Genomic DNA, 22,831 nt, shown 5'->3' with positions numbered 1-22,831 from the left:
TCACCTGGCCTTGCGGATGTCGATGGTTCCTTTCAGCTTCTCCTCGCTGTCATTATCAAAGTACATCAGTTTATTCTCACGCAGGACAAACCAGCGCATTTTCCAGTTCCGCCTCGACAGCGTGCTCGATCCTCCGCCTTTCTTATAGAGCCAGCCGCTCTTCACCGAGTCCTGCTTCGAGCGGAACCACATGAACGTCTCGTCCTTTAACACACACCAACGCCTACGCCACGGGATCATCAACCCACCTGGGGGGGAGAGAGAGAGAGAGAGAGAGAGAGAGAGAGAGTTACTCACTCATTAAGTAATTGTCTTACTATAATTGTTTTCATTAAGTGTGTATGTGTGTACTCACTCTTCATATAAAGGTAACTGTGGAAGTATGGAGGATTGCTGCCATTCAGCAGATTGACTCTTCCGTTGGAAACTTCTTCATCAGTATCTGCGTTATCATCGTTCTCCTCATCGCTGTCGATAAGCTGGAGAGGAAAAGCATCTGAAGCTCAGTGTACAGTCTCTAAATACGTGTGTGTGTGTGTGTGTGTGTGTGTAGAGTCAGAGTGCCTCCATTCTCAGTATAAAACAGATATAGTGAGATTGCAGAGAGCTACAAAGTAGCCTGATCTGTTTATTTTTAATATATAAAGATATTATGTAATAAATCTATATTATCTTAAACGTGACTTATTTACATTTACACCGTCTGCAAGTTTCTGGTTTTAACTGTCTTAAAGAACATCAAATGTCTTGACACAATGACATAATCAGATACAGAAATCTGCTTTCAATTTCACATGTATTTCCTTGACAACTTTCCAATTTATTTGATCCCTTCCTTGAGGAACGTGTTGAGCAATGTGTTGGTTTCTTCCAAGGATCACCAGAGTCCAATTTTGATAATGATTAAACAAATTTGGATAACTCGATAATGAATTACAGAGTTATGGCAAATGGAACCAACTGTAACAGCTAGAAGTTCAAATTCCAGGTAAAGTGTTTTGAACATGTAAACACAAGCCCAATAAGAGAAGGTGTTAAGAAGATGGATCATCAGTTCCTCACCGACTCTGCACTTCCTCTGAAGGAGTCCATGCTGTTGTAGGTGCAGCAGGATCTCCTCAGCACCTCCTCATCAGTGACATGTCCATCAGTAAGGTTCTCCAGCGCCTCCTCTAATTCATACTCCTCCTGGTCATAATCAGACTCTGTCTCTGGTAATTCTGTTTCCCAATTCCTAAAGTCCTTCTGCACATTACTGTAATCTCCAGGAGGTGGTGACGGTGGAGCAGGAGTCTGCTCTAAAATCCCACTGTTTCTGAGGGAGGAAGTGGATTTCAGGCTGGGATTCAAGATGGATTTTGTCCTGGATGACTCCTGAAAGAATGAGGTTGAAGACGGTGAAGGAGATGTCTCTAAATATCTGCTGTATCTCAGAGTAGGATTCTGGGCAGATTTTGGTGTGTATGTGTCGAGTGATCCCTGAGTGAATAAAGCTGCAGGAGGAGGTGGAGGTGAAGCAGGAATCTGTAATGTCTCTAAAATTCTGCTGTGTCTGAGAGGAGAACTTTCGAGCAGTCCCTGAGCAAATGCTGCTGGTGGAGGGGGAATTAAGGAGAACACGTTCAGATCCAGCAACTCAGCAGCAGAAGGAGATGGCAAGTCTAGAAGTGGGACACATTCTTCTTCATCCTCAGCCTGAAACCCTTCATCCTCATCATCCTCAGCCGGTGGCGCCACACTCTCATTTAGATTCTCTTCACTGGACAGCGATGGCTCCAGACCTCCAAAGTCCAGCATTTCCAGGAACTCTGTAGCCACACGTGATGCCTCCTTCTCCAGTCGGTAGATTTCAGCATCACGGCGCTGACGGAGCTCCTCGCGAGAACCTTCATTCATCAACGCCACTCCTTCATCACGCTGCTGCTGAAGACGCTCGATTTCTCGCTCCAGACGCAATATCTCCTCCATCTGACGAGTCTCTTCTTCGGATGAGTACTGCAACATAAACACGAGACCACTTTCATAAGAATGAACGCAATCACTTCCAGAATTTAAAAAATCATAACGTCATTTCCCTTTTCAGATTTCTAAAGCAGTCATATCGTTAGTAAATCCTGTCCTGGCTTTACCTTGGAGCAATGATGGTTGGTTTCCAGTTGATTCCTGAAGGAAGAAACAAAAAGAGAACAAATCCATTTATTCTGAGCAGATTAAGGACAGACATTCTGCTCTAAATGCAGGCAGAAAGGGTTCTAGTGAAGTTCTAGACATCAAGGAACGTATGGAAAAATGAGAAAAACGTTTGGCTGTCAGAGTTTAAGAAAGATAGGTTTTTAAGATTTCAAGAAAGTTTTAAGATTGTAGGCATGTTTAAGTTTACAAACTTTTAGGAATGTTTGAAGAATTTGCCAAAGTTAGTTTATTAAATTTTAGGTGGTTCACAAAAGCTTGGGAGAGTTTGTGTTGAGAAATTTTGCAAAGTGTTGGCTGGTCAGACAGTTAGGGACATTATGGAACCAGTTGTTAAAGTTCAAGTGGGCACAGTCCCCTCCGAAAGTATTGGAACAGTTCTTTTGTTTGTTTGTTTTTCCTAGACACTGAAAATATTTGGGTTTGAGATCAAAAGATAAATATGAGCCGACAGATCAGAATTTCAGCTTAATTTCCTGACAATTACATCTAGACGTGTTAAACAACGTAGAACATGGAAGCTTTTGTTTGAACTCACCTATTTTTTCAAGTAATCAAAAATATTGGAACATGGTATTGACAGGTGTATCTTGTTTCCCCAGGTGGGTCCTGTTAGATTAATTGTTTAAACAATTACTAGCTCTGAACATCTACTCTTGGTTTGAGCCTTCAGTTTCACCGGTGAAGACTGTATCTGTTGTTAAAAAGGATAAACCAACATGAAGATCAGAGAGATGTCTATGGAAGAAAAGCAAGCCATTTTGAAGCTGAGAAAAGAGGGAAAATCAATCAGAGCCATTTCACAAACATTGGGTATAACCAATATAACAATTTGGAATGTCCTGAAAAAGACAGGAACCACGGAACGGGTCGGCCAAGGAAAAAAACAACAGCTGATGACAGAAATATTGTGAGGGCTCCACAATCACCAACAACCTCCACAGGGCAGGGGTGAATGTATCACAATCCACTGTTTAAAGAAGACTTCGAGAGCAGAAATATAGAGGCTGTACCATAAGACGCGGACCCCTCATCAGCAGTAAGAATCAGAAATCCAGATTGGAATTCTGCTCATGATCCAAAACATAGAGGCTAAATGGTCTGCCATTATATAGTGCTTTTTAACCTCAGCAGTTTCTCATTCACCCATTCACACACATGCGAGGTGCTAACTTGCCATCAGGAGCAACTTGGGGTTCAGTGTCTTGCCCCTGGATACTTCAGTGTGTGGAGGCATATGGGCCAGGAATCGGACCACCAACCCTGCGATTAGTGGACAACCCGCTCTACCATCTGATCCACAGCCGCCCTAAAGAAGCTCATCTGTGAAACATGGTGGAGGTAGTGTCATGGCTTGGGCTTCCATGGCTGCTTCTGGGCCAGGCTCACTAATCTTTATTGATGATGGAACTCATGATGGTAGCAGCAGAATGAATTCAGAAGTTTTCAGGAACATTCTGTCTGCCAGTTTACCAATTTATCAAGAAATGAAAGCGGAAATTCTGGTCTATCATTTGATCTCAAACCCAAATGTCTTCAGTGTATAGCAAACACAATAGAATTGGCCTTGCAGTTCCAAGACTTTGAAGATTCAGAATGGTGTGGAAGAGTTCATGGTGTTTCTGAGAGACTTTGGTAAGGTTTTTGAAGAATTAGGAGATGTTAAGAAGTTTTCTTGGATAAAAGAGTTTGACTGACTTGGAAGGAGATTTCTAAGGTTTAAAGAGTTTTAATATGTTTTGGGAATTCTTGAAAAGCTTAGAAGGTTTTATTTAGTTAGAAAAAATTAGAGTACCTGCTGTACACTGACGATATATCCTCAATGTCCTGCTTCTTTCTGAGCTCCTCTTCTTCTTGTTGTTTCTGTAAACTTTCTTGCTCCTGCTCTATGTTCCTCCTGAGATCCTCCTCTTCCTGCTTTTTCTGCAAAAGTTCCAGTTCATGTTCCTCTTTCCTCTGCCTCTCCTCTTCATCTCTTCTCTTCTGTTCCTCAAGAATTCTCTGTTCTTCCTCCCTTTTTTTCCTTTCCTCTTCCTCCTTCTTCTTCCTCTCCTCTTCCTCTCTTATTCTCCTCTCCTCTTCTTCCCTCATCCTCTTCTCCTCTTCCTCCCTCTCTCTCTCCTCCCAGAGCTGTTGATATAGTCTCCGTGCAAGCTGTCCTCGGCGGTGTTTCTGGAGAACGATGATGGCTGAGCGCATACGCAGGAACACGTTTCTCCAGAAGTGAGCTCGGTAGTTCTTCTGAATGATGATGGTGCTGATGCGAATCTTCCTGTAGTGCTTCCTGTCGAAAAAAACCCACTCAGGATTATAATCACTGTGTATCGACGTGTACTCCTTAAAAAGATCATTAAATCAGCACTAGATTGGATACTGCTTTAACAGCTCTATCCATGGATTGGATTCTACTTTCAAAACTCCATCCCTGGTCTATAGACAGCTGTACTTTTATCCAGACTTAAACTATCATTTAGAAATATTATTATTGGTTCTAGTAATAACAGCACAAAGATTATAGTATATTGCCAGTGTATTTCTGCATGAATGGTCTTACACTGGTGCTTGAAAGTTTATGAACCCTTTAGAATTTTCTAGATTTCTGCATAAATATGACCTAAAACATCATCAGATGTCCTAGAAGTCCTAAAAGTAGATAAAGAGAACCCGATTAAATAAATAAGATAAAAATAAATATTTATACTTGGTCATTTATTTACTGAGGAAAATGATCCAATATTACATATTCGTGAGTGGAAAGCGTATCTGATAATGTTCTAGGTCATATTAATGCAGAAATATAGAAAATTCTAAAGGGTTCACAAACTTTCAAGCACCACTGTAGCTGTAATTATCACGATAATCACTGCAAATTTGGTTTAATTTACCAAAATGGCTTTTTGCAGCGCATAAAATAGCACTTGATCCAGTTATTTAAAATGTTATTTTTCTATATTGTGATCCTACAGTTTCTCGTTCATAACTTAAGATATTAAATGGAGGTCATGAAAAAATTAACTTCTCCAGATAAGTGAGGCACCTGATTAAGATCTGATTAAGATGTCCTCTGTAGAAAAAAACAACTTCACAGACTTTAATAGGACAATATTATTAATTAATGAATAGTGTGATATTTGTGTACTTAATATTAACCTCTAATGACATTCCATAATGTGTGTGTGTATATACAACCAAAACATAAATTTCAGCGTGACTGAGACACACCTTTGTTTTAGACAAACTCCGCCCCCAGCTTAACTTCTGAATAGCGTTTAAGTCTGTAGTGATGTCTGAGCTCTGAATACAGATGTGTGTAATTTCAGTATTAAAGACTCACTGCACTCTGAATACAGATCATGAAATTTACGAAAAAAAAGCATGTCAATTATGACACTATTTTTTTCCCATATTGTTTAAAACTATGGATCACATATTAAGCACACTGTATACCACTGCGTAGAGTTACAACAACAATATAAAGTTACAGTCACATATTCATAAAATATCAAATGATTCCTACAGATGGGTGTTGAAGTGGATCCTGGCTCACTCACAAAAGGTCAAATGGAGCTAAAAATTCATCCGGGGATACAGTACAGCATGTCTATACTTCAGAAAAACTCAATTTAAAAAAAAACAACTCTTTATATGCATGAAGTCAAACTTATCGGGATTTTGCATAAATACTACTGATCTTATACATCAGTTAAAGAGTTCAAAAAGAAAACTGAGACATTAGAAATATAAACACACACGCACGCACACAAACATGTGCACACACTGACCTTGCCACATAGCTCAATATGTGAGCTCGGATCAACATTCCTGCCACTCTCCGCACCTCATCACGCTCTCGCTCCAGCTTCTGCTCCAACACTTCCTTCACAAAGACCTGAAATAGAAAGAGAGAGAGACACATGGAGAAACAGACAGATGAGAGAGAGACAGATAAAGAGAGGCAGACAGAGAGAGAGAGAGAGAGAGAGAGATTGTGTGAAGAAAGAAGCTAAACTTCCATTGTGCAGTGTGACTTCCTGCTTTACCAGAAAGACTGGCTGTCGGCCAGAGACAAGGCCACGCCCACTCTCTCTCTCTCTCTCTCTCCCCCCAATTCAAATGCAGTAGGCATGAAAATGATAAAGGCCTGCTCTTTCATTAACCCTTTCCTGCCTCATATTTCCAAATGAAAAAAGACAGAGCTCACAGGCTGTGTCCCAGATGCCTCCTACTCCCTACACCCTTCTCTCTCTACTCCTACTCCCTTTTCTATACTCCTACTCCCTTCTCTCTACTCCTACACCCTACCCTACTCCCTACTCTCTACACCCTTCTCTCTCTACTCCTACTCCCTACACCCTTCTCTCTCTACTCCTACTCCCTACTCCTACTCCCTACACCCTTTTCTCTACTCCTACTCCCTTCTCTCTACTCCTACACCCTACCCTACTCCCTACTCTCTACACCCTTCTCTCTCTACTCCTACACCCTACCCTACTCCCTACTCTCTACACCCTTCTCTCTCTACTCCTACTCCCTACACCCATCTCTCTACTCCTACTCTCTACGCTCTTCTCTCTACTCCTACCCCCTTATCTCTACTCATACTCAATACACCCTTCTCTCTCTACTCCTACTCCCTTCTCTCTACTCCTACACCCTTCTCTCTCTATTCCTACTCCCTTCTCTCTACTCCTACTCCCTTCTCTCTACTCCTACTGCCTTCTCTCTACTCCTACCCCCTTCTCTCTCTACTCCTACTGCCTTCTCTCTACTCCTACTCCCTACACCCTTCTCTCTCTACTCCTACTCCCTTCTCTCTCTACTCCTACTGCCTTCTCTCTACTCCTACTCCCTACACCCTTCTCTCTCTACTCCTACTCCCTTCTCTCTCTACTCCTACTGCCTTCTCTCTACTCCTACTCCCTACACCCTTCTCTCTCTACTCCTACTCCCTTCTCTCTCTACTCCTACTGCCTTCTCTCTACTCCTACTCCCTACACCCTTCTCTCTCTACTCCTACTCCCTTCTCTCTCTATTCCTACTCCCTTCTCTCTCTACTCCTACCCCCTTATCTCTCTACTCCTACCCCCTTATCTCTACTCATACTCATTACACCCTTCTCTCTCTCTACTCCTACTCCCTTCTCTCTACTCCTACTCCCTTCTCTCTACTCCTACTCCCTTCTCGCTCTACTCCTACTCCCTTCTCTCTACTCCTACTCCCTTCTCTCTCTCTACTCCTACTCCCTTCTCTCTACTCCTACTCCCTTCTCTCTACTCCTACTCCCTTCTCGCTCTACTCCTACTCCCTTCTCTCTACTCCTACCCCCTTCGCTCTACTCCTACTCCCTTCTCGCTCTACTCCTACTCCCTTCTCTCTACTCCTACTCCCTTCTCTCTCTCTACTCCTACTCCCTTCTCTCTACTCCTACTCCCTTCTCTCTACTCCTACTCCCTTCTCTCTACTCCTACCCCCTTCTCTCTACTCCTACTCCCTTCGCTCTACTCCTACTCCCTTCTCTCTACTCCTACTCCCTTCTCGCTCTACTCCTACTCCCTTCTCTCTACTCCTACTCCCTTCTCTCTACTCCTACACCCTTCTCTCTACTCCTACTCCCTTCTCTCTACTCCTACTCCCTTCTCGCTCTACTCCTACTCCCTTCTCTCTACTCCTACCCCCTTCTCTCTCTACTCCTACTCCCTTCTCTCTACTCCTACTCCCTTCTCTCTCTACTCCTACCCCCTTCTCTCTACTCCTACTCCCTTCTCTCTACTCCTACTCCCTTCTCGCTCTACTCCTACTCCCTTCTCTCTACTCCTACTCCCTTCTCTCTCTACTCCTACTCCCTTCTCTCTCTACTCCTACTCCCTACACCCATCTCTCTACTTCTACTCTCTACGCTCTTCTCTCTACTCCTACCCCCTTCTCTCTACTCCTACTCCCTTCTCTCTACTCCTACCCCCTTCTCTCTACTCCTACCCCCTATACCCTTCTTTCTACTCCTCTTGACCCTGACCTATCTATAATAGCATGAGGTTATGTTTACAGTTGGAACTGTAAGTCACTCTGGATAAAATTATCTATCACTGCACTAGCAAACGACCTGTTCATTATGTATAGGCCGTACACCTTCTTCAAACAACACAGTGCCTTATGGGTAAACTATACACAGTATATGTGCACTAATATATTGCAGTCCATTGTGGGCGGTCAGGAATATGGTAGATGCTCTACACTGGGCTCTTACACATGACAAAAAAATGACTGACTTTCAAAATAGTGCACAACATACTGAATATGGAAATTATTGTGGAAATCATTTCAAAAACACACACACACACACACACACACACACACACACACACTCCTGAATGGCCATTCACTCAGTCAGGTGTTAGCATTAGCAGGTATAAGTGTAAAATTAGCAGTATATCTCAGTGTAGCGTTGGCAGTGGAAGAGGCTTTAGCTGTGGACCTTCCCTGAAAAACAGGAATAAATTATCTTCAACTGACCCTGAACCTCCCGAAAAACAATGAGCCTATTTTACAGCCACACAATCAGGCATTTAATGAACTGTGTGTGTGTCTGTGTAAGAGCAGAAATGGAGCTCATTCAGAACTCGTTCCGCTACATGTAGGACTAAAAGCACATAACGTTTAAATAAAAATATTATTTTTCTCCTCTTAACTTTACTGAAAAGGCTCAAGAGAATCAGTGATGTCTGATGATGTTTTCTAACATCCACAAAACACTTTCCAGATTCCTGAAGCTCTGAAACTATCCTTCGTTCATGCAGCTCACTTCATAATCCCTTATTCCACAGTAGAAAGGGCGAGTCACAGTGGGAAAGGAGGACAAGAAACAAATGGTGGAGGCTAATCTGTAAATCATTACAGCTAGAAACAAGAAAGATAATGTAGATAGGAACAACATTCATGAAATGTATCAGTCAGGGTTTAGACCTCATCATAGCACAGAGACAGCATTAGTTAAAGTAGTAAATGACCTTCTACTGACCTACGATCAGAGTTGTGTCTCTCTGCTTGTGTTACTCGACCTTAGTGCAGCTTTTGATACTATAGATCACACTATTCTCCTTGATAGATTAGAAAATGTTGTTGGTATTAAGGGAACAGTCCTCTCCTGGCTCAGGTCTTATCTGACCGATCGTTATCAGTTCGTAGATGTAAATGGTGAATTCTCCATGCGTACTGAGGTTACTTTTGGTGTTCCACAGGGTTCTGTTTTAGGCCCACTGCTCTTTACTTTATATATGCTACCCCTAGGTCAAATTATTCGTAAACATGGAATTAGCTTCCACTGTTATGCTGATGATACACAGTTGTATGTTTCAGCGAAGCCAGAGGACAGACAGAAGCTTAGTAAAGCTGAGGATTGTGTAAAGGACATTAGACATTGGATGTTAACTAACTTCCTTCTACTTAATTCTGATAAAACAGAAATACTTTTATTAGGCCCACGTGTAGCTAGAAGTAATCTTTCTGATCACATGGTTACTCTGGATGGTCTTTCTGTTTCATCATGTGCAGCAGTTAAAGACCTTGGAGTGATTATCGACTCCAGCCTATCATTTGATGCTCATGTAGATAATATTACTAGGATAGCCTTCTTTCATCTCAGAAATATTTCTAAAATAAGAAACATATTGTCACTACATGATGCGGAAATACTAGTTCATGCTTTCGTCACCTCTAGATTAGATTACTGTAATGCCTTACTGTCTGGATGTTCCAGTAGGAATATAAATAAGCTCCAGTTAGTCCAGAATGCAGCTGCTAGAGTCCTAACTAGAACTAGAAGGTACGACCATATCACACCGATATTATCAATACTGCATTGGCTCCCAGTAAAATCTCGCATTAACTATAAAATACTTTTATTAACCTATAAAGCACTAAACGGTCTCGCGCCACAATATCTAAGCGACCTTTTGGTTTTATATAATCCGCCACGCCTACTTAGATCAAAAGATGCAGGCTATTTGACGGTACCTCGAATAGTGAAGGCTACAGCAGGGGGAAGAGCTTTCTCTTATAGAGCCCAACAGTTATGGAACAGTCTTCCTATTAGTGTTCGGGACTCAGACACAGTCTCAGTGTTTAAGTCTAGGCTTAAAACGTATTTGTTTACTCAAGCCTACCCTGACTAGATTCTGTTCTACTACTTCGCAGTCATAATAATCTTTTTTCTCCCTCTCTCCTTTCGCCGAGCCCCACATGAATTTATGGAGATACTAGAGATCCAGATCCTTTCTGCCTCTGGATGGAGCTCAAATCTTCTCTAATTCCAGACTGCTGGACTACGGCTGCTCCTAAGGCCATACAGACTTCATATAAATCCATAATGAACTTTTTCACACTATCTGTTGTTACCCAGATGAGGATGGGTTTCCTTCTGAGTCGGGTTCCTCTCAAGGTTTCTTCCTCTTAAAACATCTTAGGGAGTTTTTCCTTGCCACCGTCGCCACTCAGTGGCTTGCTCAGTTGGGATAAATTCGCACCTTTAATATCTGTATACCGTGTTGATATTTCTGTAAAGCTGCTTTGAGACAATGTCTATTGTAAAAAGCGCTATACAAATAAAATTGAATTGAATTGAATTGAATTGAATTGAATAATGAAGAATAAAGAGAGAGAGAGAGAGAGAGAGAGAGAGAAGAGCTAATGTAGAAGTCTCTGCTGATGAATTTTCTATAACCTGTTACTGATCTGTCACTTTAAGATTTCCAACTGCTTCAGGACAGATTACACTCATGCAGTTTGCGAGGTCATGCTGTTAAAGGAAAATAATCAACTCCGGGGTGATATCAGTAACTTAAATGCTTAAAATGTGTGTGCGCGCGTATGTGTGACCTTTGTCTTGCCCAGTTGCCACTCTTTCCTGGACGCATCAAATGTTCTGAGGAGATCATAACATTTCCTCCAGTCTTCTCCATCTGTGATCATTTTAGCTCTCAGAAGCACAGTGTAGCTGTTAAACACACACACACACACACACACACACAAAAGATGTTATATGGGAAATCAGGAATTACAAGAACACAGAGTACGAGACTTTTGGTAGTCATTAATCCTGGTGATGGTTCCACTCATCCAGTCATCCACTCATCAGGTCATCCACTCATCAGCTCATCCACTCATCAGCTCATCCACTCATCAGCTCATCCACTCATCCGGTCATCCAGTCATCAGCTCATCCAGTCGTCCACTCATCCGGTCATCCACTCATCAGCTCATCCACTCATCCGGTCATCCACTCATCCGGTCATCCACTCATCCGGTCATCAGCTCATCCAGTCGTCCAGTCGTCCAGTCCGGTCATCGAGTCATCCGGTCATCCACTCATCCGGTCTCTTCTCAAAGTGGTGGGAAATGAAGTGTATGTGTGTGTGTGTGTCTCACCGGTGGAGGAAATCACTGAAGGTTCTGCGTACAGGGAACCCAGCTCTGCGGATCTTCACAGTCTCCAACATACCGGAGTACCGCAGCTGGTTCAGAACCACTTCGGGGTCAAACTCATTAGCATGCTGAAGAACACACACATACACACACACAGCGGGAATGTGTTTATCAGTGTGAGACGACATTAAGCAGTGTGTGTATACTGTACAGTATACTATACCACACTGTACTGTACGATATACGATACTACTCTATACTACACTCCACCATATTATACCCTACAACACAATACTATTAATTCTTCACATTACACCATAAAACAATATATCATATTTATACTATACTAAATGGTATAATGTGGTATATTATAGTACAGTGTTGTATACTGTACTGTAATATACAACACTATACTATAATATATCTCCACATTACTATATCATATTTACCAAGGGTGCCAATATTAGTGGAGGGCACTGTGTATATACTACACTATATTATATAATATATTCACTATATCACACTGTACTGTACTCATTTTCCTGAATACTGTTTTTGGTTCGGTTTTAATGTTCAGGCATGATTTTTGAAACATATTTTACGTTTCGGTACTTCCGCATGTGTATTTTAAATATTCTCTGTTTGTGTTTGTATTTTAATGAATTTAGTTTAGTAGGTTTAGGAGAATTGTGTGTGTGTGTGTGTGTGTGTGATTTTGTGAGTTTTCTGCTCCTCGCTGTGGTAGCAGCGGGCGGCTGTGACCTCTGACCTTTGGTTTGTGCTACAAGAATGTTCTATCACACACAAAGCCTCTTCATTCTCGGCACTAATCTGGAACACATGCTGAAACACTGAGGCTCTGTTGCACGCACACACGCGCACACACGCGCACACACTGCAGAGTGCTATTGTGAACATTTCACATGCAGACGCTGACGCATGCATCAGAATGTAACACACACACAAACACACACACACAATGCTGACATTTGGAGCTTTGTGTTGTTTATCAGACTGAAGGGTGTGTAACAGGGTCCTCCTGTGTTTTCTTCCTGCAGCTCCGCGGTTCTGGATTAAAAAGCCCAGATCGCTCGGGCAACTTCACACTCAGATTTACAGCCTGCTCTAAAGTCTTCTGATGTAACGTCATTAGAACAGAAGAAGGTTACTGGTGTAGTTCCTCTCATTCAACTCAACCTTGTGTGTGAACAAAGTGATTGTTATTAACAGTCTAATAACATTTCACCACTCAGGAGGTTCAGATCTGTTGAGGCTGTTCCTCCCAATCACATGGCTCCAAGTATCTCCATCATTCCCAACATGAGCATCTGCTCTGCTATGGAGTCAGTAGGAGTTCCGTCACAGGCACCTGATCCACCTCCTCCAAGAAGGTTGAATACGTTCTTCACACAAACAAGAGGTTTGGTACCAGAGCCTGTAGAGTGTTCCCTAGTTTCTCCTGAACTTCACTAGTTTACCCCAGAGTCCTTAAGTCATCACAGTCCTCCTGAAGTTCTCTAGTTTCTCCTGGTTGTCCTAGTTTCTCTAAGAGGTTGTAGTCCTAGTTCCCGTAGATTTTTTTTATATATAGATCCTCAAGTTCAGTAAGGTTGTAAATAAGATCTGTGATCCTCAAACTAACCCTACATAAGGACCCTACATCCACCTGCTCGAGCGGAGAATGAAGACTGTGTGAAGTGTGTAAAAGGAAGTGTGTGAGAAGTGAAAGAGAGATGAAGTGAGGTCCCACCTTCTCCATGTTGGGTTTAATGCAGCGCACAAAAAAAGGATTTGAGGCACTTAAAGTAGCCATGAGTGCATGAAGAGAGTCCTGAAACACACACACACACATACACACACAAATTATGTTATTTATATCAGTCCTGAAGTTGATGAAAATGCTAGTCCAGTGAACAGAAGTGTGTGTGTGTGTGTTTTTTTTAATACACACCCTGAACTGAGAGCTAACGGTTGGTTTGCGCCGGTTTGTTCCCATCTTGAGAGTGTCGTCTCCGTTCCTGCTGCCCACACACTCAAACAGATCATAGATAAAGTCCAACCTGCAACACACACACACACACACACACACATCAGCACTGAGGGTTTTATGGTGTGTTGTGTAAGGAAGTGTGTAGAACTTTACCTGCTGTCCTTCAACATGTTGAGAATGTCATCTCTGAAAGTGTCTCGGTTCTTCTCCAGAACACCTCTCACATCATAGAGAACCTTACACACACACACACACACACACACACACACAGATAAGGGTGCATGACACTTGGTGTTTAAATTTTAAATACACTCATCTTTGTCTCCCTTATCTCTCTCATTCCTGCTGTGTGTGCGTGTGTGTGAGATTACTTCTCCAGCATAGTGTTTGATTCCAAACTGGTGATCTGTCACTCTGGGTTTGACATAGTACGGATTCGTCTGCAAACAAACAACACAGTTCTGAAAACATGTAGACGTGTTACTCCAGCAGTTACAGTAGTGTGCACCTTAGTGTGTTTAGGGTTAGAGAAAGAGAGAGAGAGAGAGAGAGAAAGAGAGAGCGACATACAGCATGTCGGCTGTGTAGTTTCTCCAGCAGTGTGTAGTCGTTGCCTTTGGGGAATCGACTTTCCTCATTGATCAGAGCCAATAAACCCAGTTTCTAAAAGAGAGAATAGTGTCATTATTAAACACACTCACACTGCACTAACCACACTAACTTACAACCCCACAGTGATGAATATTAAACTAATCAACACCAGCGTGATGGACACTAGAGACATTACCACTTAAATTAAGGATGATAAAGTGCTACAGAATGAAGACTGATTCATACTGCAGTCTATAAAAGGAGAGTTAAATACCTTTTCAATAAGATCCAGACATTCAGCATTGTCCATCCAGTCTATGGCCTCCCACTGTATTCCCTCTCTGTAGTACACACACACACACAATAACACTGATGTGTGACTGGAACTAAACAATATATCACTTTACAAAACACTAAAACAGTACACCCCATACAGTAAATATAGTAAATCACTGGGGAGGAGATGCTGCAGTCCCTGCTGAGGCAGAGCGGATGAGAACACTGCCTCAGAGAGATACAGACATTACAGCATTCAGCCCTAAACCCTAAACCCTAACCCAGCCCTATCCCTATACCCTAAACACCATCCCTAAACCTAACCCAGCCCTATATCCTGAACCTAAACCCTATCCCTAAACCAACCCTATCTCTATACCCTAAACCCTATCCCTATACCCTAACATAGCCCTATACCCTACCCTAAACCTAAACCCTATCCCTAAACCTAAACCCTAACCCAGCCCTATCCCTATACCCTAAACCTAACCCAGCCCTATATCCTAAACCTAAACCCTATCCCTAAACCCTAACCCAACCCTATCTCTATACCCTGAACCCTATCCCTATACCCTAACCCAGCCCTATACCCTACCCTAAACCCTAACCCAGCCCTATACCCTAAACCTAACCCAGCCCTATATCCTAAACCCTATCCCTAAACCCTAACCCAACACCCTATCCCTAAACCCTATCTCTATACCCTAAACCCTATCCCTATACCCTAACCCAGCCCTATACCCTACCCTAAACCCTATCCCTAAACCTAAACCCAGCCCTATCCCTATACCCTAAACCCTATCCCTAAACCCTAACCCAGCCCTATCCCTAAACCCTACCCCAGCCCTATCCCTATACCCTAACCCAGCCCTATCCCTATACCCTAAACCTAAACCCTATCCCTATACCCTAAACCTAAACCCTATCCCTAAACCCTACCCCAGCCCTATCCCTAAACCCTAACCTAGCCCTATCCCTATAGCCTAACCTAGCCCTATACCCTAAACCTAAACCCTATCCCTAATCCCTATCCCTAAACCCTAACCCAGCCCTATCCCTATACCCTAAACCCTATCCCTAAACCCTAACCCAGCCCTATACCCTAAACCCTATCCCTATACCCTAACCCAGCCCTATACCCTACCCTAAACCCTAACCCAGCCCTATAACTATACCCTAAACCTAAGTCCTATCCCTAAACCCTAACCCAGCCCTATCCCTATACCCTAAACCCTATCCCTAAACCAGCCCTAACCCAGCCCTAACCCTATACCCTATTCCCTATCCCTAAACCCTATCCCTAGGGCTGCACGATTATGGCCAAAATGATAATCCCGATTATTTTGATCAATATTGAGATCTCGATTATTTATCACGATTTTTAATTGATTTTAGTGACAACATATTTTTATTGCACTTTCACATTTATAAACTTTTCTCATGCCACAATATAAGACACAAGTAGGCATGAGAAAACTTGAGCTGATCAATTATGACAGAATTTAGGAACATAATGTGAGCCATGACACATTAATTTACCTTCTGATAAACTAAATTTAATATTTTCAGTTCATTTTACAGACTGTATGCACAAAACAACCGTTAACCTGTTTACCTCGTAAACAAATACAATAAACCTCAATGTTCAGTGTTTGAAGTCTGCTCCTCTTAAATATATTTAAAGCTACACTATTAGACATTTCCACTGTCATGGTTCTGGGCTGGAGTCAGTTCTCGCACCGCTCTGTGTATATTGTGTAGATATCTGAATAATCTCATATAGGATGTGATTGGGTGAGTTCATTTACCCGTCAGATGCAAAGCGCTTTAGTTTAATGGTGCTCATTACTGATGCTCCGATCAGGATTTTTACAGCCGATACCGATCCAGATACCAATCTTTTTTATTTAAACTTTAATCAGGAAGTCTATCATAAACAGTTAAATGTAAGCTCTCTGCTCATGGTCACTGTTAAAATAAGTTAAAATAATAGCAATGAAAAATACTGTTGGATAATTGATAAATAAACAAGCATAAAATATTTATTTTTAAATATCTTAAAAACAATAGAGAGTCCTAATTAAGAGTAGACTAAAACTAAAACAAGCATGATCCATATTAGGAAAAAGGCTAATAGCTTTCTAAGGAGATAGTGAACTAAGCTTAATGTCAAATTAATATTAAATGCAACACATTAATTAAACATTATTTCATTTCTCGTTTTATTTATATTTTATGAAGTTATAATAATATCTATTTTTTATATTAAATGATTTATTTATAACTAAGCACATTTTCTGTCTTTACATATTAGTAGTTTTATTTTTGTTTTTGTTACAACATTTTTCTGTAACATTAAATTTTTTCTTGAAAAAGTAAGTTTAGATAAATAAAGTATATTTTTGTACTGACTCAATGTAGAATTCACAAAATAAACATCTATAACAAAATCTGTACCAAAAATAAAATAGTGTGCCTAAGACTGTGCACAGTTCTGTGTATATACGGAAGGTCTGGAGGTTAGAACTTAGAACCAGGTAGCCTACAGGTAACGGTTCGGATATAGGAAGGTTTGGGCAACGCCACTTGGAGGTGAGAATGATGGAGGCAAAGTGAGGCAGAAGAATATGAAGACATATGAATGAGAAGATGGTGAGCACTGAAGTAAATCTAATAGGTGTGTTACTCTCACATGACTTCTGAATACCCAAACTTCCTGGTTTGGGAGCTGCAAGGCCCAAGAACAACAGCAGCTCGACAGGATAGTAAAGACAGCGAGAAAAATCATTGGTGTCCCTCTCTCCTCCCTGATGGAGATACATGAACAGCGCTGCATTCTCAGAACCACCTCCATCATAAAGAAACCTCTCCACCCTTCTCATGACACATTCTCCCTCGTGCCATCCGGGAAGAAGTACAGGAGCATCGGCTGCAGATCCAGTAGGATGACGAACAGCTTCTTCCCACAAGAGGTCAGGATGGTGAACAGATTGTCTACCCCCCACCCCCCCAAACCAACATACACACATGCTTCACACACCCCCCCCCCACACACACACAAACCTACATATACACACGCTTCACACACACACACACACACACCCCCCAAACCACATTCAAACCTACAAACACACACGCTTCACACACGCATACCCCCCCCCAACACATACACAAACCTACAAACACACACGCTTCACACACACATACCCCCCCCAACACATACACAAACCTACATACACACACGCTTCACACACACACCCCACACACACATTCAAACCTACAAACACACACACTTCACACACACACACCAACATACACACATGCTTCACACACACACACCCCCCACAAACCAACATACACACATGCTTCACACCCCCCCCCCACACACACAAACCTACATATACACACGCTTCACACACACACACACACACACACACACACCCCCAACCACATTCAAACCTACAAACACACACGCTTCACACACGCATACCCCCCAACACATACACAAACCTACAACCACACACGCTTCACACACACACACCCACACATACCCCACACACACATTCAAACCTACAAAACACACACACACTTCACACACACACACCCCAACACATTCACAAACCTACAAAACACACACACGCTTCACACACACACACACACACACACACATTCAAACCTACAAAACACACACTTCACACACACACCCCCACACACACAAACCTACATACACACACGCTTCACACACACACACCCCCCCCAACACACAAACCTACATACACACACGCTTCACACACACACACACACCCCCAACACACAAACCTACATACACACACGCTTCACACACACACACACACACACACACACACACACACACACACACACACACACACACACACCCCCAACACACAAACCTACATACACACACAAACCTACATACATACACACTTCAAACCCCCCCACACAAACTGATACTGCTCATTGACGGCAAGTAATTTGTCAAGGTGATTTTTTTAAAGCACTTTACAAGGACTTTAATGTACTCTTCTTCTGTTAACATTGTGTGTTTGTAAATGTTATTTATCTTAGCTTGGTTGCTAAAGTGTGTGGTTGGACTGTTTAGTATTAGTTTTATTGTATTTTTTATGTACTGCTATAAGCTGGTGAGGAACTGTATTTAGTTTCTTGATGTATGTAAATACTAAGAGGAATGACAATAAAGTGAAACTGAAACTGAATAGCGCTCGAGTCTCTAGTCACATCTAAGTTCTGAGTTTAGTATTAAATCCTCACACTTCAGTTAACTCAACTCTGAGTACAAGCCCTGCATGTTCAGTATTTATTTATTGCACTGACCTGTTGTACTCCAGCTGCTCCAGAGAGAAGATGTGTTTATTGAAATACTCCTGAAGCTTCTCATTAGCATAGTTAATGTTAAACTGCTCAAAACGGTTCACCTGAAAATAACGAGCGTTTTAGAATACATGTTCCAGTTAAATGTACACACACACACACACACACACACACACACACACACACACACACCTCAAAGTTCTCAAAGCCGAAGATGTCCAGGATGCCAATGCATTTGAAATCGTCCTTTCCTTTGATCTTCTGATTGATCCGAGTTATGATCCAATAAAAACACTGAGAATAAAGTGCCATAGCAACCGAGTCCCGTGAGTCGAGCGCCTGAGGAGTACATGATGAACACATGATGCCTCTCAATATTCAACACACACTACATTATCATGGATGCTGCAAAATATTGTGTGTGTGTGTGTGTGTGTGTGTGTGTGTGTGTGTGTTCGTTCACCTGTTCCACAGTTAGCGGTGAGCAGATCTCCTCTCCTCTCAGAAAGATTGATCGCTGAGTCAAAACTTCACACAGCTGAAACACGTCCAATCCCAACAGCTCACACACATTGCTGATTACTGTAACACACACACAAACGTTCCTGGTCAAAAAGCATCAGAACTCCCTCCTCCACCACAGCAATTTGATGATAACCCTGATTTAAGGAGCTATCCTGTATGCACTGTTTATTCATTTGAAAATGTGTGTGTGTGTGTGTGTGTGTATCTCCTGCTGGATTCTCCTGAGGATTATCACTACTTCAGATAGTCAGGTTGTGACACACAGTGTATTCTTAAGGGATCCTCACCAATCTTCTCCACCTTTTATGGTTGTCTATTATCAATGGATCTGACCAATGCAGATTTTTGTCCCACCCTTTCTCTCTTCCTGCAAGGACTCTGCTGATGTATCTGCTCCTACCTGCTATTATTGCCTGTGGTAAAGGAACCACAGAATGTAGAGACCGGACACAGCTTTATTGCACAAATGGTGAGGTTTGCAGAGGGAGATATGGAGCCAATTGGAAGATGAAGATTCACTGGTCCCTAAAGACAGGTGGTATAACAGGAAGTCAGGGTTCCTGGACACCCATTGGTGTGTACCCAATAAGAGGTGCCTAAAAAGTGGCTAAAAACTTTGAGGAATTCCCCTGTGACGTGTCTCACAGTGAGTATAACGCTTCCAGCTCCCTGTATTGAAGCATGCTGTCTTCAATTACAGCATGGCCTGGTGGGTAGTAACTCACTGCTCTTGGCTTGAGCACTTGAAGAAGATCATTCTTGACCTTCCAGGCAGTGAGAGGGAAACCACGAGTCTTTGGGTTCTGGGGAGAGTATGGTTGCATTCTGAAACTTAAAATGAATTAATAGAAGAAGTGGGGCCTGGAAAACCTCGCACGGCCCAAACACTGAAAGGACCGATAGATTGATAGCTCTTTCTCGGTTCTCCATGTAGGTGGTGGTGCATAGCCGTTTTTAGATTGTGAAGCAATTTATCTGGTTAGAAGGAATGTGTTTAGTGGGACATTAGGTTTAGTCAGGATCATCAGGGGTAGGACTCAGGGTGGGCTGCAGACACAAAGTCAATAGTAGAGAACATTGGGTCCTGACTGGGAGGAACTGTTAAGAACAGCACCACCTGTTGGTCCTCACTACTCCTTACTCACACCAGCTACTGCAATCTGATCATGGTAGCTGGGTGCTAAGTGCGCGCGCGCACACACACACACACACACACACACACACACACTATTTACTGACCTCCTTTAGAGGTGATTTGAGCGCCCCCTGCTGTCATGAACTCAATGTTCCCGATGTGTAATACTCCAGAAAGCAGTTTAAACACATCACGGATTTCCTCCTCTGTAAACTCCATCACCTTCAGAGCCTCCTGCATACACACACATCCATTCATACACACACACACACACACACACACACCATTGTATATGATTATACAACAAAGAACAAAAGAATAGATCTTCCTCCCCTAGTATGCTTTACCAGTGAGACAGCAGCATCAGAGGGAGACTGATACGGTTGTGGTCTAGTTCTGCTGTGATTAAAAACATAATAGTTTAAACTAAACACATTCTCAAAATTATATATACACGCCACCATCACCTCTGACTTGCTCATTAAATTTAAATCTATATCCAGATTTCTGTAAAGCTGCTTTATAAATAAATTAAATTGGAAAAAAAAAATTAATTGAAAGTTACTGTTAGCACTGTGAAGTTAATTATTTTCCTATAACAGAATGTCCCAAAGTGTTTGATTCCTCTTATACTACAACAATTCTTTATTTACTGAAAAACACCACGTCATACTTCTTACCCATTTATAGTTACATTCAATGTTGTGAACCATCACTGAAGCAAGTTCTTGTTGTCACTTACGTTATAGCAGCTATAAACCGTCGTTCCCTCACCAGCTTCTCTTTATTCTATCTCTTTATTCTCTCTCTTTATTCTATCTCTTTATTCTCTCTCTTCACGGTAATAAGAAATTAATCGCAGCTTGTGTTAGTGAGAAACCCCAACGAAGTGTAAACTCCTCTGTGATGTGGAAAAACTTAAAGTTACAGCTTCACCTCTGACTGTTACACAGCGCTGACACTGGAGACTCCTTCCATACATGGTACATCACCTGTGAACGAGCTGTTACTATGGAAACGATAACGAATCAGAACGAGTGCATTAGTATAAACCTGCACTATTGAAAGAGCTGCTGTTATAGAAAACGAATCAACTTTCTGGCCAATCACAATCCAGAACTCAGCAACAGCATGGTGTAAGAACAAATAAAATGCAGTTGCGGAAGTAAGACGAGAATAAATCACAAATATAATGAGAAACTACCTGAATTGCAGCTACTGGATAAGATGGTGTAAATTACAGTAAATGTTGTGTTAGAAGCTTGTAGATGTTTCTTCATGTATCTTAGATTTTTCATCAATTTCAGTTTTGCTTTATCTCATAATCCTTCTGTTTTAGATCATTAGTTATGAATATGGAGGAAAGGAAAGATGTGGCTTACCATCACACTGAGGAAGAGCTGTTTATCATCCAGACTTCCATCCTGAACACAGCCTGACTGTCTGAGGTAATGATAATCCTCAGGAGAGTCTAGCAGAAGATACACATCTACAAACACACACATTTACATCAAATACTGGTTGAATTGTATTTTGGTAGTTAGCAGATTTGTCCACAAGATGGCAGCACTGCTCTAATAATAAGATCCCGGCACGCTCCAACTTTAGCTACTTTTATATCTTCTCTTAAAACTTATTTTTATTCTTTGTGTTATAATGTTATTTAATGTGATGTATTTTAATGTTTTGTACAGCACTTTGGATCAACTGCTGTTGTCTTTAAATGTGCTTTATAAATACATTTGAATTGACAAGTTTCGGTGTACTATACAGTCTCCAAATACAATACAATCCTATTATTTTTGCTATAGATTGAAGTTTGGATTTGATATCAAAAGATGAATATGAGATGATGATTCTCTAACTGAATTTAATTGAATTGAACCCAACTGATCAGCATCTCACCTCCTGAAGAGGAGACTGAAGGGAGAAATCCCCTAAAAAAAACAACTACTGAAAGAAGCTGCAGTAAAAACCTGGGAAAGCTTCACAGAAGAAGAAACCAACAGTTTGCTGTCAGTGAGTCACAGGAGTGATGCAGTTACTGCGAGTATGAGATATGCAACCGAAAATTACATGTTATTTACTTTCAATTACTTTAAGACTCATCTGTTCCTATACTGACATACACTAAAACAGTCTCACCTCCTTGCTCTTTATCAGCTCCAGACAACAGTGAGTAAAAGATGTGATAGTTTCTCTCTCCTGGGTTCTGACGAACGACCCGGTTCTGAAAACCAACACCACCAGAACATCGGAAATGAGTAATCACAGAATATTACATGTTTAGACTAATAGACACATCTATTTTCTGTTAATGAACAGGCAGCTCTATCAGAATAAAATCCTTCATTTTC

The 22,831-nt window shown here is 41.7% G+C and overlaps 1 protein-coding gene across 2 annotated transcripts in view; it reads right to left on the bottom strand.

Annotated features, from left to right (window-relative positions):
* myo10l3 (myosin X, like 3) overlaps positions 1–22,831 on the bottom strand; it is a 49,218-nt gene that overhangs the window by 11,887 nt on the left and 14,500 nt on the right. For both annotated transcript variants that reach the window (XM_053626077.1, XM_053626076.1), the window contains exons 6-25: positions 22,620–22,704; positions 21,857–21,963; positions 20,579–20,708; positions 19,278–19,396; positions 19,007–19,153; positions 18,818–18,918; positions 14,463–14,529; positions 14,168–14,260; positions 13,969–14,037; positions 13,751–13,833; positions 13,559–13,667; positions 13,358–13,438; positions 11,611–11,735; positions 11,062–11,179; positions 5,973–6,079; positions 3,986–4,474; positions 2,130–2,163; positions 1,063–1,995; positions 356–479; positions 5–248 (exon numbers count right to left, since the gene is read on the bottom strand). In XM_053626077.1, the coding sequence (XP_053482052.1) occupies positions 5–248; positions 356–479; positions 1,063–1,995; positions 2,130–2,163; positions 3,986–4,474; positions 5,973–6,079; positions 11,062–11,179; positions 11,611–11,735; positions 13,358–13,438; positions 13,559–13,667; positions 13,751–13,833; positions 13,969–14,037; positions 14,168–14,260; positions 14,463–14,529; positions 18,818–18,918; positions 19,007–19,153; positions 19,278–19,396; positions 20,579–20,708; positions 21,857–21,963; positions 22,620–22,704 (3,365 nt within the window). The remainder of the gene's footprint in view (positions 1–4; positions 249–355; positions 480–1,062; positions 1,996–2,129; positions 2,164–3,985; positions 4,475–5,972; positions 6,080–11,061; positions 11,180–11,610; positions 11,736–13,357; positions 13,439–13,558; positions 13,668–13,750; positions 13,834–13,968; positions 14,038–14,167; positions 14,261–14,462; positions 14,530–18,817; positions 18,919–19,006; positions 19,154–19,277; positions 19,397–20,578; positions 20,709–21,856; positions 21,964–22,619; positions 22,705–22,831) is intronic.

Source organism: Ictalurus furcatus, chromosome 6, assembly GCF_023375685.1.
Source record: "Ictalurus furcatus strain D&B chromosome 6, Billie_1.0, whole genome shotgun sequence".
Lineage (NCBI taxonomy): Eukaryota > Metazoa > Chordata > Actinopteri > Siluriformes > Ictaluridae > Ictalurus > Ictalurus furcatus.
This window is presented reverse-complemented; position numbering and strand designations above follow the sequence as displayed.